Source organism: Sipha flava, unplaced genomic scaffold (assembly GCF_003268045.1).
Source record: "Sipha flava isolate LNK unplaced genomic scaffold, YSA_version1 106_pilon_pilon, whole genome shotgun sequence".
Classification (NCBI taxonomy): Eukaryota; Metazoa; Arthropoda; class Insecta; order Hemiptera; family Aphididae; genus Sipha; species Sipha flava.
The window spans coordinates 459,920-480,733 of NW_020271721.1; the positions used below are offsets into that span (position 1 = coordinate 459,920).

Genomic DNA, 20,814 nt, shown 5'->3' on the forward strand with positions numbered 1-20,814 from the left:
ATGTATAGCTTAATTAAATAAAATGTATTACTGAACGAATAAAACTACTAAGAGATAATCAGTAGTATAACTTTAAATGTTAAAATACTAAAATAGGTATAAGTATCAAAAATACAATTTGTATAATACGAAGAAAAATGTTCATAGAAGTCATAAACACAAAATATTAAAACGTAATGATTGGTTAAATGAGTAAGGTAAATTTATAATGTTCATAATTACATTGCAAGTAAAAAATTTATTAAATAAATGTTTAGATGTTTATAGTTTATCAATTGAATCGCTTATTACAAAAATGTCTTAAGTCCAGAACTTTAAACTTTTGAAAGACTAATAGAAACCCCCAAGTGTTCTATCTTGTGGAGTTTCTGCTCTAAACGAAAATTTCAATGACACAAATTGTTCACGTAAATAAGACACACATAGAGGATTTTTGCATAAATTGATGCAGCTTAGATAAGGCAGCTACTAATAAAATAACAGGAAAATAAAAAATAAATAAGTTTCAAATTTTCGGTTTCTTATGGGATATCTATAATAAGCCATTCAATTTATCTCTAACCCCCAGTGGATAAAATAAAATTTAGTCTCTTCAAATACATTCCGCAGACCGTTGTTATTGTATTAATATTTTATGAACCGCTTAATTCAGGGGTCTTCAACCTTTTTATGCAGTGGGCCACGTATTATTTTTTTTAAACCTTGCGGGCCGCATTCATAATAAAAACATGTATTTTGTATAAAAATTCAGTTTTATTCTTACAATTTTTAAAATTAGGTGGGTATATTTAAAATTACAAATTATTATTATTATTAAAACATGAATAAATAGACCTTTTTTTTTTAATTACAAATTTTTTATTTTATTTTTTATGTGAAAACATTTAAAATGTGAACGCGGGCTGCGTATTATGACAGAACGTTCCGTTATTATGACGGGCCGTGGGTTGAAGACCCCTAGCTTAATTGTTAGATAAATATTTACTAATAGACACCCTCAATTAAAAATATCATACATAATGAAAATAAAGTGAATAAAATAAATTATGATTTTAAATATAGATGAATTTAATAATTTTTTTCATTTTCAATTAAAACGCATAATAAATGATATTATATTTTTAAATTCAACAATAAGAAATGTAATGAGACTGAAAACGAGTTATTTGACTATTATTATAAATTATCTGTGATCAAAAAAAAAAAATAGTGATAGTTTTGATAGATAGGATTTTTCGTCACGTACGAGATTAATTACATAAGTTATTATTACACATATTATACATAAGTATATTATTTAATAATTTAGTCTTTATTTTAATAAAGCCCAATGAAATATAATTCTAACATTTCAATTGAATTTAGATTTAAATATGGTTATGACATCAATGAGTTTTTAAATAATTTACATTTGGTATTAGATATTAAAGTCGTTTGTTACATTTTTCAATTAATATTTATTCATTTTTTTAATAAAATTAATTATAATTAGTGTTTGAAAAAAATTCAAGCACTGAATTTACGGTTAATACTATAAAATTGATTTTGTTCAAAATATAATAGCAAAAATAATACATGAAAATTTATTTCATTTAATAAATATTTTAAATTGATTTCATATTGTTTTACATTTTTAGTATTTCAGAAACAATATTGAAAGTGAAACATTATAATTATTTTGTTATTAAAAATAAATGGCTGATATTATAGATATTAGTAGTAGGATGATTTCGGATTTTTTAAATAAGATTTTTTTTATGTATTACTCATAATAAAGCAGTAATAAATACATATTTTTTTAAATTATATTAACACATTTAATATAAATAAATTAAGTTTATGTGATTTAAGAACTAATCACGGTTAGAATTTTAATTTAAATCATTTAATACACATAAATTAATAAAATATGAAAACCATTACAACATATAAGTTTAAACATTCAAGTTCAATGAAATACATGAATGGTACATGTGTGGTTGTTGAAAGTTACCATTGTATAAGACTAATAATAATTAAATAAATAAATTACATTAGATAGGTTGAAATAATATTGTGCATTTAATTTATTTATGTAGTTGTATAGAGTAGTTATATATATTATTTAATTTCGTTTTATACATATAAGATATACACACATGCATTGTATTATTATATTAATAATATTATTAATTATATAATTTTATGTTTAATTATGGGTTTTTGTAAATTGACATTTATTTATGTATACGTATTCAAACTATTTTATCAACATTTGAAACTCTTATAGACATTAGGAAATAATATAATTATCTTTTTATACTAATACTATTGATATTAATTATTATATATGTAAACTAATATATTATTTCTTTGTTATTGTCATAATTAAATTATTATTTTATTTGTATACAAAATGTGTAAATAATTTTTCCAAATTTCCATTAAAATTACTTTTATACAACCAGTATAATGCGATTTGAATACTAAAAATGAAAGTAATAATTTGATTAGTAATAATTGATTTGTAATAATTGAATTAGTTGAAATAGATACTGCTATACAAAAGCTTCTTTGACACTGAATACAATATTTAATTTATGTGTTAATATATTTTTATAATACTTTTATAACAAATTATACGTAATTACAATTGATTTTGATGCTTCTATTAGGTATCTAAATTTGAAAATTATAATATGCTGAGAAATGTTCTATACTATTACTTTTAGTAATAGGTTTTCGTAATATACATACAATTATTTTACACATCAATTATTTATACAATTAATCATCACATGGTCGGGTAAAGAGACAATATAAAATAAATTACGTCTAAGCTTAACTATAGTCACGTGTCAATTGACTTAAAGCTTTGCAGTGTTTGCATTATTATATCAGATAAAAATATATATTTGCTGATGTATTAGTGCGCCACAAACCACTGCTATCAATGATGACGGCTACTAAGTACTTACACGCGTCGTAAATTGAACACGTGTCGTTTATGCATATGAATAAACATATATCTAAACGATAACAGTTTTTGTAAGGTTTAAAAATAAATACAAACCAATTTTTCATGATGCGCTAAAAATTTAGATTTAAAATGTAAAAAACATTTTTACAAAACGTCGAAATAATGATATGTATATATTTAATATACAAGTCTAACGCATTGTTAATATTTTCATCAATAATACGAAATTAAACTAAAAAACCTAATTTGAATAGAAGCACATAAAATAATTGTCTTGTAGTATAATATTCTACAGTTGTAGTAAGAATTGAAGAACAGGTTTCAAATGCCAGTTATTTGTTATTATAATAGAATCCACTTGTAAACAACTTAAAGGAATGAAATATAACAGTATCCATATTCAAAAAAAAGTATTTTAACTCCTATGCCAAAAACAATAGAGTAAATCATGCACGTACCAAAGGAGGGGGGGTTAAAGGTTAACCCCCCCCTCGAGATTCGGGACAATTATTAAATATGTTTTTATAGAGTACAAATGGTAAGTACATTACATAAGTATGAGCATTTACAAACTTAAACACCCCCTCCAAAAATATATTTTGTGTACGTGCCTGTAGTATATACATTTATATTGAATATATCTCTAATTTTCCCAATAAAAATAACAAATTAAATTATTGAAGTCTTTTAAACTGTCAGTTTTAAATAATAAAGCTTATATCATAGATTACTCATTTCAAATATTTAAGCTTATTTTATTTTGTTTATTATTTATTATATATATTTTATTTTATTTTAAATTTTTTGATGTATTGGAAATACTACCGAGGAAATTGATAAATTATTTTTCAAATTGCTATATGTATCTAACATCTTACCTAAAAAAAAACTGCATCCAACTTTTGGTGTAAGAGGTAGGTGAACAACTTAAAAAGTATTAACAATAAAAATAACACCAATTCATACAGATAGTACAATTGATATCTCCATAACGTTAATCACAATAACTGAAAATCTAAGTTCACCATTTGTTAAAATGGCCAATTCCATGATATTGTTGTATATAAGAATGTTCTTAAAATATTATAACAAACTATTATTCCATGCGAAGCAGAAATAAATTAATGCAGAGTCAACCAAAATTCAAAGACAATATAAGGCTATAGCAACGACGGTGAGTCAGACGTGGAGTGTGGAGGTTAAGTACAGTTTTGATTAAGGTTAATTTTCTTATTGTTGTAAGATTGAGTTTATTTTATTCAAGTTTTGTTTTAACTAAAATGTAACTGTTTTTAATATTTATTAAATATTTATTTTGAAGTATATAATCACTGTTGTGTAAACTGAGACGTTTACGCCAAGAAAATACTTTTGAAAAAGATAGCAAGACACTAATGTAATTACTTTATCTTCCAATACTCGTTATCGTGATCAGTTGTTCGAAAGTTAAGCGACCTTAGAGTTATAAAGTATAAGTCTTGTGGGGCCCAGTTAAATTATCGTTTTATTTATTACTTGTTATTGTGGTAATCAAAAAAGAATTGAATAGTTTTTTTTTTATACAGGTATTGATATTTATTCGTTTAATAGTCAGGAGAACCGATAACCGAAAAAATATCTAATGTATAGGTCAAACCTTTACGTGACGTATACATGATATGTATTCCGCTGTAATTCAGGTTATATGCATATTAATGTCAAAGTAATATTTATATAAACTGTATTTTAATTAAATAAAATTTAATTTTCTAAATTCAGTATATGATATATAGATTATTCTCTAGTCCTCATTTCGTGAAAGAAAACCAAGTGCCAAATAGTTTGGCACTTATAAGCAACTAATTAGTCAAAAAAATAAAAATAAATAAATAATAATAAATTCATACATACATACACCCACACACACATATATATACATAAAGAAAGAGAGGAAGAGTTTTAGAAAAAATAGTTCTTCTAAAATACAAATATTTTTATATTCGCTTTAATTTTTATGTCTATAATATTATACCTACATTTGAATATGAATATATCTATATATATTCGTATATTATATATGAATAATATTATAAGTATAATATTTAAGGGGTAAAAGGCAAACTATATGTATTACGTATTGTATTTTATAATATTCGTACGCGTTCATATTTAGTATGAGTATACGTATAATTTACATTTCACTATAAAAAATAAGATCACATATTACAAGAAATTGATTTCAGCACGCGCCGTCACCGCAGTTCCACACGGCCGGCACGAGTCGCAATGAAATGATTTAACAATTACGGACCACTACGATAGCTGATATACATATATATCGCAGAAAGTTGCTGCAATCGCGCGTGTAAATGTGTCGATTTTTTTTTGCAGTCACTATCGGCCCCGCAGGATTTGTGGATTATCGTCGAAAAGCAGGACTCACTATGTATACTGCAACGCCTGCTCGCGCACTCGATTCGATTATTATTGTTATATTGTTATTGTTTTTTTATCCTCGAGAACGCGTTACTATGATGCATATGCGTGTTAGGGGGAGGAAGGGTGGAGATTGCCGTTATCGCATAAAAGTCGCAGGAGCGTGGCTGGCGCGCGTTACTGCAGAGTTTCGCACGTGCATTCACTTCGTCGCACATTATTTCCAACCCCTAAAATAGTTTTTATATATATTAACAATTTATATACACACATGCACATATTATATTATTCCCAATATGTATGGAGTACGTTGTGCACAAAGGCCAAGGAAAATAATCGTTACATACTATCAAACGTTAGGACCGTCCTAATAGGACGTGGTGGCTAAATGTGATTTAAAAAGAATAAATATACATTTTTTTATTAATATCGTTTTTTTTTATTTAGAACCTACGTATATAATCGAGGTTACGTATTAGCTTCATATTAGTAAACTTGATCTTGAGTAGGTGCTTATAACGTTATCGATTATAATATTTATGATGCATATCGGTTATTATCATATATGCAAGCACTTGTAATATGTATTATTTATTTATTTAATTAACTTGCATTTAAATATTTTTGTGTGGTATCAAAAAATGTGGATATCACGTGTTCTTGTAAACAAATTTGTCATAAAACGTTTAAAATATTTTCTCGGTTAAGTCTGTAATAATAATATAGGTATAAATAATATACACACCAAGTTGAAATATTTGTTATTTGATAAACAAAATTGATTATTATATAAGTACAAATATAAATTTACGATCGATTAAGAGTAGTTACAAAAATTATTTTAAAAACGCCTTGGTAAATTATAAATTAGTCTAGTTTAAAATTTAGATAATTTATCATTTCCATTTTAGTTACATTAAATTCTAATTCATATTTAACATACTTTAATAATTAATATCTAAACAGGTTAATAGAATAAAATTTATCATAAAAATATGGAAAATTAAAAATGTCATTAAAACAAAGTAACTAATTAACTAATTATCAGAAATAATTTTAATATATTAAAATTTAATATTTCTGTGAAACAATATATTTTTATTTATTTTTTTTTTTTGTAAAAGTACATAATATATTTAAGTTTTAATAAATAATTTAATATAAAGAAGTGAAGAAATTAAATAACTAGTAGAAATTAAGAATTGGAAATAATTTTAATCGATGCATTTAAATCATAAATGGATTTTTTTTTAAATTTTTTTTTATTTTTTTTTTTTAGTAAAAAACTGTTATAAACAGTTTATTGTACAAGTGTGACCTTTTTATTTTTATTTTTACAATGGTGATGATATTTTAATGTTAAAATATTTGAAAGAACGTTACAGTTATTTTTTACATATACTATACTATAGGTTATATTCAAGCATTTTTGATACTTAATTAAAATGTGTGATGTATTTTTCTGTATTCATATCATAATACTCGTATATAGGTAGTTATATTGTATTATTTGAACGATATTAATTTTGGAAATTAATTAAAAATATAATTTAATATTAAATGAAAACAATTTAAAAAAAAGACCCAAAAATCAGATATATATATATATACATAAGGTTTCAAACTATCTAAATCCTTGATATAGATGATCACTAAAATATAAATTATAAAATGTCATTATAAATTATGACAAGATGATGAAATATAATCTGATGGAACATTTTTAAGATGTTTCTTATAAAAAACGTAATATAAACATAAGATAACAAATGTGTTTTGTACAGAACTATCACAATAACATTTAATATTAAGCTTCTATAAAAAATGTATATCGAACAGTGGCGTACTAGCGGGGGGGTTTTTGGGGATCAAACCCTCCCCCCCGACATTTTTAGGGTGAAATAACTTTTTATGAGAAAACTAAAATATCTGGTACTTGTAATATCATATTGTAATTAGGTATTACAAATTCTCCATCATAATAAAATAAACAGCGTACATTTTAAAATACCTTTGTAAAACAATACGGGTAATTCCACGAAGATATTGCAGTCTATCGTCATCTTTAAACGTATTTTATTATGTGCGATTAATCACCTAGATATTCTGTTTTTAATTTTGTTCTAAAAAAGTGGGAAAAGGAAGTTATATCTCCATAAAGGCCCTCGTAGGAACTCCATTTTGTCGTTGGAAAGATGCAAAAGAATAATTCTATATATCACACAAATTTAGAATATCATAAAACTTCTTGTATAATTGCTCAGAATTTTATAGATGTACACGAAAAAAAGAATCGTTGATGTTAGCCATCAGCTTAATGCAGCTTGATTAGCGACAATCGAACAAAATCGATAGCCGCAGAAAATATTCTTCCTTGCACTTTTATAGATGCAATTAATTGTTGTGATAAGTTACTGTTCCCTAAAGTATACCAATATTTAAAAATTGGCGCTACGTTACCCGTTACAGTTGCCAGCGTAGAACGGAGCTTTTCAACGTTGAAACATTTAAAATCATATTTGAGGAATTCTATGGGGGAAAATCGACTAAATAGATTGGCTAATCTAAGTATCCATAGAGAAATACCAATAAAAATTAGTGAGGTGGTCAATATTTTTTCGGATAAAAATAGAAAATTAATGTTTTAAAAAAAAATATCTATGTAAAATAAATAAATGATTATTAAATTATTTAATTTTTTTTTTTTTATGTATGGCTTAGTAGTAAGTTAAGTTATTTTAGACTTCAATACATATTTTATTATGACATGTCAATAAAAAAAATATCACAAATAAAAATTAGTAATTTATTAAAATGTACGATATGTTTTTTTATGTTCAGGTGTCACGCCATCCAATATGTTAATTTTGAAATTAAAACCCTCCCTAAAGTTCAGGTCTAAGTATGCCACTGATATCGAATACTTATCAATAGAAAACATACTCCCAATAATTAATTTTTAATTATTTATACATAAATATATTGATATACGATGGGTAAATAATTATGTATTTATTTAGTTTTTTATATGATTTGTTTAAATTGTTATATAATATAAATTATAGTTTATATTTAGTTCCGTGATAAATATGTATTTTTGAGCAACATAAAAAAAATGTATACCACTATAAAAATAAAGAGTTTGTGATACATAATTTGTAAAACTATATATTAATAGATAATATATATATATAGAATACCTTATTTATTATATGTCATATTACTTTATCAATTACTATTAAGATTATCATGTATCATTTTACTGTAAATTTGCGTCAAAATATTTAAAACGTACACAATTTTATTAAAATATCTAATCGAGAAAATTCTGAATTCTGCATAGTTGGTACAGTGTATATGCATATATGCATATCATTTTTAAATACAAAGTAATACTGACAATTTCTAGAAACAATTTGCTGTATAGTAAGTACATTTTAACTACCTTAAACTGTTTAAATAACAATAATACACTATTATCAACTAATTACACTTTAAATTCAGCTAGAATCACTAGATAAATAATTAAATCAGTAATAATCTACATTTTACAGGTAATGTACAATTTATTAAAACTTTTCAAATTGAAACTCTTTTAAGTATTGTTTAGATATTTTTATTGATTGCATTATTTGTAGATCACTATTATAATCAACTCTATTAAAATGTTTTTGAATATTAAGTGCATTAAATATGCAACTAAATATGAATAATTTATTTTATAACATATATTTATAATAACAATCGCTTCCCTTGAAAAAATTAAAAAATATATATGAAAAAATAAAAATATTAAAAATATATACCTACCTAAACCGTTTTGTTTTGATATGGATAATATTTATGTTTTATATGAAAATTAATAAAAATCGTATTATAATATTTACGACCCCGAATTCACTACATATATAAATATATAATAAAGCTGTAATATTTCTTTATTCCTATAACTTCATGGTATCGGTAACTTTGTGATAAATTTTCAACATATTTCCATTTTAATTTAATAAAAAAAAATTGAAGCGTGAATATAAAATATTGAAAAAATAATTATAATTATTTTCATAATTATTCCATGATATCTTTACATATAATAATATATGTGATACAGGGTAAGAAAGTAAACACAAAACGTTTATATTTTCTCATAAAATTAAATACGAGTACATAACGTGTACAATATAATTAAGGTGATCTAATCCGTATTATTGTATATAAATAAGAAAAGAAATATTTCAATTATAAAAAAATATATATATACAAAAAGTGACTTACAAATAAGTATTTATCAAATAAACTTCGATAAAATAATAAAAGAGATAAAATATTTTCTTAGTAAAATTATAATAATATGTTATAATCTTTACATACCAACGCACGTTGCAGGCGCGGGTTCAGAGACTTACCAGGGGAGGGGACCTTTTTTTTTAACTATCGATAAATTGCAGAGAGGGCTTAGAGAATATACTAACTTGGAATTCAAGTTTTCCAATAAATAATCTATTGTATTTATACATTATACTTGGTTTAATTAAATAAAATATTTATATATTACGTTCCTATATAATATGATGCACACTTCATATTAAGTTCATAATATGGTTTATAGAAAAAATAAAATTGTTAGATAGGTATTCAATTAAATAATCGGGATTTTACAGTATACATGGACACAAATGTATTAAAAAGTGGAGCCGCACCTGGCAAGTGTACAATTATTATAGATAACCATTAAAAAGTTAAAATGAAACAAATTAATCATTAATGGTTCCACAATTTTTGATGTTTTATTTTCCTTAGGTAGGAAAACATGTAATTAACCAATAGTAACAAGTTCTAACATTAGTCACTTAATCAATGATTGTAAAAACAAAAGAGGTGATTTTTAAAAACTTAGTTTTCAATAAAGAAACCTACAATTGCAATTAATTATTTATGTATGAGTTATAAGTAGTGATGTGAGTTTGTATTATATAGTGGTATAAAACTGTATTATACACATGGTATAAAATTATTTTATACAGACAGTATATATAAAAAAAAAAAAATGAATTTGTTATTTTTAGTAACTCAACTATTAATTTTATAGTTGTACTTATAGAATGGATCTCCAATAAAGTAGAGCATTATTATAAAAATTAAATATATACAATATTATTTTAATCGTGTTAATTTAGAATTCAGGGGTTAAAAATGACTAAAATCAATCAATGGTGGATCCTGACCATGATAAGGTGGGGGGGGGTGATTTTTAACGGACACACATGATATAGATAAAATTTAAAATATTAATTTTGATATCGTTTTTTAAACTGCAATAGTACGTATCAAAATTTGACAAAATTAGTTTATTTTCAATATTAATAAAATAGGTGATTCTCAGCATTTAAATGCTACAACCAGTATTAGTAGGAATATTTTACTAGAATCACCAATTTTATATGCTCTCGTTGGTGCCTATCAATAACGATTTATAATATATAAACCCTGACTCGCTGGTTTTTTTGTAAATCTTTTTGAGGATATCTATTTTAATATAATTTTTAATTTTTTAACAGCATAAAATAATATGTTTAAGTAAATACAAATTAAAAAAAAACATTAATTTAAATTATTAAGGGAAAATATTTTTCAAATTGAAAACAGATAGTAAACATAGATTTTCATAGTAAGATAAATACCTACTTTATCTGCAACAATCATTTTTTCAAAAAATAAAATGGTTGAAGTTCTTAAAACAAAACTTTAATTATGTATAATTGTAAAGATAAATATTTACAATATCAATGGTATAATAATTATTGCATACTAGCTACTTATTTATTTGAGTCCATTATTTTATATTATTAGTTTTATTGTATTCCTATAAGATCACAAATGCCTGTCGCTACCAAGAGAACTCTTGTAATTTATCACAACGCGTATACATTGTGTATTATATATTATTAACGTAAATAACAATATTTTTATATTAAAAAAAAACCTATAAATTTAGACTACTAATATTCCGTCCATCAAATGATTCAAATTTAACATTGTACCGCCATTTGCTACAATAAATTAATCGGATTTTACAGTAGATAATTTCTAATTGTAAGTCTTAAAATAAAGGTATTATTCATTCTAGAGTTTAAGCTATTCGACTGATATTTACATACTATTACTATTTTTATATTATGGTATGGCATAATATACTTCATGCTCTTGTTTATAAGACTGTTATCAACTAAAATCGATATAATAAAATAACGAGATTATTAAAATAATATGGCCATTTATTGAGCGAAAAATGGGTGGTTTGTATATTAAGACTGGGAGGTTGGTATTAGTCACTGATTGGTTGTTTAAATATAAGAGGGCGTTCACAGCTTTATGCCCCATTTCATTTTTAAAATCCATTTTTGCTCTACAGGCAAAGTAAGCAAAGGCTGTAGTGTATCTTGTACGAAGTGTTGTTGAGAGAAGTACCTATATTGCTAAGAATAATATTAAATATTTTATCATATTGGGTAAGTTATAGTTGTAATTATTATATTTTTATATTGATTATTGGTTTAGAAACAATTCTAACTCTAGATTTAATACATTTAACTTTATTTACAAGCTGCCATGTCATTCAATGTCAATGATTATAATTGTAAATATTTCTTTCATACATTATGCCAATAGCCATTTCATATTTTTAGTAACTAGGTTGTTTCAAATATTTTTAAATATAGTGTTAGGTATTGTATCTAAAATGTTTTATCTAAAATATGTGTGACATTTAAAAAAATTATAAACTTGAAAGGTTATGTGTAAATTATTATTAATTGTTCGAGTAAAAAAAATTAACTATAAATATGACGAACAAATAAAAAGTGTTAGATTATTATATTACATTTATTTGCAATTATTATATAGCTATAGTTTGTGTTGTATGGTATCAATGTAGTATCATAATTTAAGATTATATTTCTTTATGCTTTATAATGAAAAAATACTGAAATTTCGAGTAATATTTAATCTTCTGAACAATTTAAAAGTCGTGTATTTATTTTGCGTAGTTGGTATATTCATCTTCTATAAATGCAAATATTGGACATTTTATATAAATTTAATTCCAATCCAAGTCAATATATATCTAGCTATTTTATTATTCTAGTTTTAAATTTTAATCATACCTAATTGATTTGGTTATTAGGTTATTATTATTAGGTTCAGAAATCATTTCACTATTTTATTTTATAATACCAATGTAATAACTTATTCCATAAAATATTATATTTTTATTTATGAACCACACATACCTACCCACTTTTTATAAAAGTAAACGTTTAACTTACGGCAAATTAGTAAATTAGTAAATTTAATAAATTTGTCATTTATCTGTAAGAGTTTTTTAATTTTTGAGGTTTATCTGTGAAAAGTTTTAATTAATTACCTAATATATAGCACAATTTTTTATAATTATGCACGCCAAGCCTGTATTCTATGAATAAACTATGAAATGTTCACGAGCAAATTCTAAATCATTTTCAAAATTCTACTCCCAGTGTTAAAAGGTGGCATAGTAAATTTTTAAACTAATTGTTTTTAAACATGCCGAGATTAGGAAGTTTTTGGAATATATATATATATATATATATATATATATATATATATATATATATATATATATAAATAAGTTAAGATAACTAAATAAATATAATAGATTAGGTCGAAGTGGATAAAGGTAGTATTTATATATATATACAGTGTGTTCAACGATAAAGGTAACACGAAATATTTCGAACGCATGGCCTTGTATTCCATTCAGATTTTTTTTAATGCATAAAGGACATAAATTTATATTTATTTTTGGTAAATCTTAATTTAAAAAAAAAAAAATTCTGTGCATTTCGAGAATTTTTTTGACACTCGCCATAAATTAAGTATCAAATTGAATTAAAAATTTGATTTTTGGCATTTCAAATTTTGTGCTACTTTAATAAAAGATTTAATAAATGATTGTACCTCTAAAACAGTGATACATAATCAACAAACTTACATACCAATTTTAATAAAGTTTTGAAGAGATCCGAGCAAATTATAAGTTTATCAATTTACTTGAAAACCCCTTCTAACACGGATCCAGAAAATATTGTAACTTTTTTAGTTATAAATCATCAAACTTGAATTTCAATCTAATAATAATTAAAAAAAACATAACGGCCCTTGGTAAAAAAAAAAAAAGGTTAGCCACCACTGCTGTGCTATATTAAGTGCCGACCGATGGGGGCGAGTAAGTAGGGCTCTTGTCTGGGGCCTCACTCTTTTGTATATAATAATATAAACATACATATATAATGATGTATGAAAAATAAGAATTCGAATTCTTTAACATTGTTATTTTGTTTATTATTGTAGGGGGTACATATTATATAAATAATTATTTTACGGAGATTTTGAAGATTACGGTCACTGATTCAAAAAAAAAAACTGTCACCGACCATTCCCCTGCATGCACGGCCCACGATATTATTAGATTAGATTTTGTTCATTTAGTTTATTTACAATTATTTATTAGTTACAGTTATTCACAATAGTTAATTTCAATAAAGATAATTATAGGAATTTAAATCAGATCAAGTACATTCTCGAATGTCATATTATTCTGGAATCAATGTTTTTGTGGAATACCCTATGGTCAGTGTACATATGTAATGGTCATTTAAGGGGCTCTCTGAAAACGGAAAACTGTTTTTTTTTATTTAATAATACCCGTATTTTAATTACGAATTTACGGGACAAAAGTATTTATGAAATATAATATATATTAAGTGATAGGTGTTATATGCGGTAATAATAATAAATAATTTTGAAAAAAAAAAAAAAAATAGAAATAATATAAAAATTAATTAATTTTTCTCTCGAATACAAAAATTTAATAAACATGATTTTATTTATTAATAATAGTCAGATATTATTAAAGTTTATCATTTTAATTATTGAATAGTAATGTCACATACAGATGTATTTAAAAAATAATTTTGTAGGGCCCAAAATTTTAATTGCCTAGGGGCCCACAAATGTTTAATTCGGCACTGCCTATGGTTCTTCTTATATAAGGGTCTTACGATATATTTCGCCTGGGGTCTTGCAAAAGCCATCGGCTTTGGCTAGATTGAATATCAATGGTAGATATACAGGTCCCAGGTACCCAACCCTCCCAAGTAATAAGTTCAATATATATAGTTCATCTATAAGTATTAAAAAAATATAATTTATTTTTATTTTATTTGGTAGAGATTGTTTAAAAATACATCCTAAATGGTTTAAGTTAATATTTGACATAAATCCAAAATTGTACATTAGATATTTGATAAGTGCATGAAATATTTCAACATGAAACAATATTTTACATAGTTATTAATATTCATCTAATTATAATATTTATAGGTTTATTTAAGTATTTTAAATATGCTGAAGAATCAGCAAACGCAACAAATATTGAGTGATGCAAGAGATGATTCGTCTTCATCTCGAGTCGTCATGCTTTTCGGATCAGACGAAGAATGTGACTTGACGTCAGACGACTTAACGTCCGGTGACGAAGATCCGCTATCTGGAAATCCATTGACAGGCATCCGACGGTTCCCCATACCAGATTCTCGAAAACCATGCACTGTAACAAACTCTCGGGAGCGTTGGCGTCAACATAACGTTACCGGCGCATTTGCGGAACTACGTAAATTGGTACCCACCCATCCACACGATAAGAAATTATCAAAAAATGAAATCTTAAGAATGGCCATCAAGTATGTGAAATAATACATTTTAACAGAAATAATCGATTTAGTCAACAGTCACATTTTTATATGTTATATAAATATAACATATATATAAATGCACACATTCAGCATAGCATTCAAAATATATTGTAAAATGTATTATTAATCACATTAGAATTTATAATAATTAAAGCTCATTTTCGTCGTAATAAACATTTAGTTTGAGAACCTTCTGAAGAGTGATTAAAAAATGACTTCCTGTTAATGTTTAATACAACTTGACAAAATTGTTTTAAATTACTGTTATTCCGTCAAATTTGGGTTTAGAATCAACATGAATAAGTAAAAACTACCAATAAAAAATTAGATAACCTGAATCCAAAATGTGCACTTCAGTAATTCTTATTCGTTATAGAATTTTTAAAAATTCCATTTTAATACAAAGTCGAATGTAGTTGAAATATTAAAATATAGTTTAAAACATGATCACAATTTTTAATTTTAATATTAGAATAATTAATTTACTAATGAATGTTGTACCTAATTAAAAAAATATAATTTTTAATATATTAATATACAATTATTATTTTTATAGGTACATACGTCTTTTAAGTGGAGTGCTTGAATGGCAAGAGAATCAACAAGATTTCAGTAATAATAATGAAGATTGTATGGACAATAATGTTTATTTATAGATTATGATTTAAAATTATAATATTATTAATATAAAAAAAAATATTATTTGACACAACAAGATTTAATACAGAATATAACGAATGGATCTTCGCAGGAAAAAATTTTTTGTGTCCTTATATAATATTGTCTACATTTAGACCCTTTTTTGCAGCTATCTAAATGTGATAACATTGATAAAACGATAACATCATTTTTATTATAATAGTTTTATATATTGCTAAATTAAAATTAAAATAGTTAAATAAATTTAATAATACACAATTCGAAAAAAAAACACAATATCGTGATTTGAAATTTAAAAATACACAATTAATTGCGAATACTTCAAGTGAAAATATAATATAAATGTAATAATTAGGTTTAATGTTTTGTATTTTTGTAATAAAAGCGTACCTAACTGTTTAAAGTTAAAACCATGGGTCCCATCAACACAGATTTAGTCATTTCCAAATACAAAAATCATCTTGCAAAGTATTTAAAATACAAAATTGGATTATTAATATATTTTACTAATTATTTGGCTCATAATTGGGCCATAACACTCATACTATAAACATTTCAAAGTTTTTCCTTCCACAAAATCTTGGACATCATTTAATGCCCTTTGAATAGGAACCAGTATAGATGGTAGTATAGTATTAAATAAAATAAAATAAGCTACCTGCCAATTTTGCTCTATCAGCTGTAGTAAACCTTAATTTACCAATTTCATTTTGATGCCATAATTGAGTATTACTGTATCTTACAATTAATTCATTGTCTTTCTCGTTTAATAAAGATTAAAATATGGTAATTTAAACGTAGAGGTATGGAGAAACATGAGAGTAATAAAAATGTTATATTTTTTATTACTTTTGAATTGTACCTTTTAAATGACGATCGTAAGTGAATATTGTGTTTTTTACTAATCGTGTATTATTAAATGTATTTAACTATTTAAAATTAAATTTAGTAATATATAAAAGTATTATAATAATAATGATGTTATCACATTTTGATAGCTACAAAAAAGGGGCTAAATGTAGGCAATATTATATACGGTCACAAAAATTTTTTTCTTGAGAAGATCCATTCGTAGAATATAAGACATTATCAGGCGCAACTTAGGCTTAACCCCTAAATATTTCCAAAGCTTTCCTATATTAAAAATAACGAATCTCAGAATTTTGTGTTTGAGATTGAGATAAAATCTAATCATTTATGTCTGTAATCTCAATACACAAAATATTATATTAATTAATTTTGACAATTCTTGTTATTCACAATTCTTCAAGTTGTGTACATGTATTATTAATGTAAATTATTAATGATTTTTGTGAGGGGAAAGGATGATATCTTGCTAAAATTTGAACTGAATCTATAGTACTCAGTAGTAATACATTTTGTCTGTATTTAAATTAGTAATGGAGGTGTGGAGGCGTAGCCCTTGCAGTGCTGTGTTATCTTGATATATAGCTCCTTTCCGAAATGTAAACTCTAGTTGCGCCTATAACATTATCAAAAAATACGTAGGTAAGTATATAAATGTATATACATGTAATAGAATATGAAAATTATAATCGACTAAAATGCTTTACTTGTTTACTTATATAAAATACTTTCATTCAAGTAAGGAATAAACAGAAATATTAGAATAGGTACCTATTGTTTATTTTTCATGGGAGCGAAGATAAAAATAATATCTACAATCATTATTAAATTAATTTTTAATTTTGGTTAATTAATTTGAAAATTATTGTGTTATAGTCTTTTGTAATTATTTTAATAAAAGTAATTTATGTAAGTCAATATATATGTTTTAAATTTTTTGATTTTTAGTCATACATAAACATACATATGCGTACAATAAATGTAATATCACTGTTAATTTTAATAGTTTCATAGACATTTTTTTTCCGTGGTTCACAATAATTGCAATGTTTATTTGTATGATCATTTTTAAAAAAAGTAATGATCAGAGCTCATAATTTATAGCATTTACATATTTTTTTTGAGAGGTCCTAGAAATACCTATGTGAGCTATACATTTTTTTAGATAACTAAGAATTTAAATACGAAATTTTATGTTGCTTATTTCAAAGTATAAGTGCTATTTTGCTTTTTTAAGTCTTTTTCAGTTCTGTAGCATTTAAAACATTTTTTCTTAATAACAAGTAATTATAATAGTATTAATTTTTATATTTGTAATTAATTCATGTTAATTAACTAATTCTTCTTCTTTTCGTTTAAATTATTTATTTATTTGTATCATATAGCGACGCGATCAGGATTTTAGTAATAAAAGTTTAAATTTTTTTTTATACATATGTTTTTTTTAATAATAAAATTTTTCATGTTATATTTATTTTTGCATATTTTTGTATTTTAGTGCGTATTTAAGTGCTTATATGAATATTTTTAAAAGCATTTTATAGAGTTTATAACTACTTTTTTTAGAGCTATAAGTTATGAGTCCTGGTCAGGGGCGTATTTAGACTTACTTCTAGGGGGGGGGGACTAATATTTTTTATTTAATTCAGGCTCAAAATTTTCAAGTAAAATTTTTGATAATATTTATATCAGGTTAATCCTTAATATTTGTGGTTTTTTTTTTTAAATCTAATTCCGGATCCATTTAGAATGGTCTTTTGTGTAGTTCTTTTCGTTAAAAATTCAATGATTATTTTATATCTAGCAGCATTGATTACATACTCGTATAAACGATTTTATATACTATATACTACCAGTGCCGTATTTAGACATTTTGCGCCCCGGTGCAAAAAAAAAAAAAAAAAGGCGCCTCTCTAAGGGGCCTGCCCACGGAAAATACAGGAGATAGATCCTCATGAACCTTTGAGATATTCTAAAATCAATGCTATTTTTGTGTAGTAGTCACGCTGCACGCGATAACATAATACACAGTATTATTATAAATAACTTATGTTTATTGACATTATCACAACAAATTTCGGAACTAATATTAGGTATATTAATAATATTCTGGATCGCTAATAGCTATATTTCTATAAATATATTAACATTGATTTATGATAGGTACAGTAATTAAAAACAAAAAAAATAATAATTTCAAAATAATTTTAAAAGTACAACATTTGTACTGTTATGTACGAGTATATTTAATAAAATATCTTTATTTTGAACATTTTTGCGTTAAAAAAACATTAAGTGCATATTTTTGTAACAAATTTGTACTTTTTTAAGCGCATAAGTGCATGCATATTTAGTACATTTAAAGTGTATTAAGTTCCGAGTCCTAATAATAAAAACTGTACGTGTGCAATCACGTACGTCGTAAGTGAATACGTTTTATCAAGAAGCAATAAGGAAGGGAATGATTGTATCTAATATTTAAATATAATAACAGAAAATATTATTACATAAGAAAATCAACACATTCTGTAACATTTTAAATAACTTTCGTTTTATTGGCAAATATAAAATGTATGTAATAAATATTTAAATATTTATGGAATTGTCATCAGTTTGCTTTTCTGTCAGTCTGGTAATACTGATGGGATTATGATAACTGAAGTATGATACAAAATGGTTTAGTTCTATATTTTCAAGTTTCCTGACAAATACAGCATCAATAGTAGTACCACCTTTAGTCATAGGATAATTTCTACTGTTTATCATTCTCAAAGAGAATTTTTGTTCAAGGAAATCGAGTAATGGTTGAGCCTCTGGCAATGAAAAGTTAACATTTAAATCTCCTGTCAAAACTACCGGTCGATTGCAATAATATACCGGTTCACTAGTTATTTCCTCGAGTGCTCGGGAACCTGCGAACTAACGCCTTACCCACAAAAAGCTTTATATCTCACATACATACGTAGGGTGAAATGTATATAGCTATCAGTGCCGACTCCACGGTTTTCGGGACCCAGTGCAGAATTTTGCGGGGCCCCATAAATATATATATATATTAATTTATTAATTGTTTGTAAAAATTTTCGTTTGTTCATGTTATTATATATCTAAATAATATTTCGAACTGTCATCGACGATAAACTATTTTATAAGTGCATGCACATGCAATACTTTAAAGCTATGCGTAATTGATATCATCTTAATTTTCGTTGATAACAACCCGTTTTCTGAGAAAACCACAAGACCACACGGGTTGCGATTTGCGTACTGGGACTATATTATTTTTACTTAGAATGTGATATTCGTAATACACAATTTGTGGGGCCCCATACAAACACGGGGCCCGGTGCGAGCACACGGCTTGTCCTCCTTTAGGGCCGGCACTGATAGCTATCAATATCAGTTGACAATCCGAATCATTTTTCTTTTTGCATTTGTCCGTTAACGGACAACTCGACGGATTGCCTCAATATATTTCCGTTGTCGGAACGTTTATCAAGACTATATCAATAGATATAACATTTCACACTATCCGATTTAGTGTCCAATAATTTTTATCCGGTACCCGTTTAAGTTTAGTTTTTATTTTCACCCGATCCGTTTCCATTGCCGTTAAAAAAACGGATCATGTGAAAGAGGCCTTATGGTTATAATCACTTATCTATCATATATTCATGCGCACGTAAGAATTCGATATAAATATGTAAAAGAAACTATAGAAAATTCTTGTATGATACCCCTAAGACCTCCTCCTTGATGACGTTCCTGAGTACGCGAGTGAACCACTTCAACACTACTAATTTTCCGCTTAGTGTGCCTTACACACGATGAGTCAGGCATTAAACAGTGGCCCTCGGAGGGTGAAAAGCCAACAATGAACATAAAATCATCTCAAGCTATCTCTATATCGTCGTAATGTATATCAACCACATGTATAACGAACAACCCTCCTATATTCCCAAATTTGTTTATTCCTTTATGCATTATTTTATTAACAGCCTCCTGTCAAACCTTTATAGTCCTATATTTTATTTCTCTGTATCAAACCATATTATCTAACCTTATATATATCATTGTTTCCTATATTATTATATTTACCTGTGGTGCCAGCCATTTATATTA

At 25.2% G+C, this 20,814-nt stretch overlaps 1 protein-coding gene across 3 annotated transcripts; it reads left to right on the top strand.

Moving 5' to 3' along the window:
* Window positions 1-8,745: 8,745 nt before the first annotated feature.
* On the top strand, window positions 8,746-16,022 carry LOC112685092 (T-cell acute lymphocytic leukemia protein 1-like). Of its 3 annotated transcripts, none has more exons than XM_025556879.1 (3): window positions 8,746-8,800; window positions 14,795-15,153; window positions 15,722-16,022. In XM_025556879.1, exons 2-3 carry the CDS (start codon window positions 14,816-14,818, stop codon window positions 15,819-15,821), a joined length of 438 nt encoding a protein of 145 aa, XP_025412664.1. In that variant the 5' UTR covers window positions 8,746-8,800; window positions 14,795-14,815; the 3' UTR covers window positions 15,822-16,022. The 3 variants fall into 3 exon arrangements, with proteins under 3 accessions (XP_025412664.1, XP_025412657.1, XP_025412652.1); XM_025556872.1 differs by lacking the exon at window positions 8,746-8,800 and adding an exon at window positions 8,863-8,928; XM_025556867.1 differs by lacking the exon at window positions 8,746-8,800 and adding an exon at window positions 11,787-11,883.
* The last annotated feature ends 4,792 nt before the right edge of the window (window positions 16,023-20,814 follow it).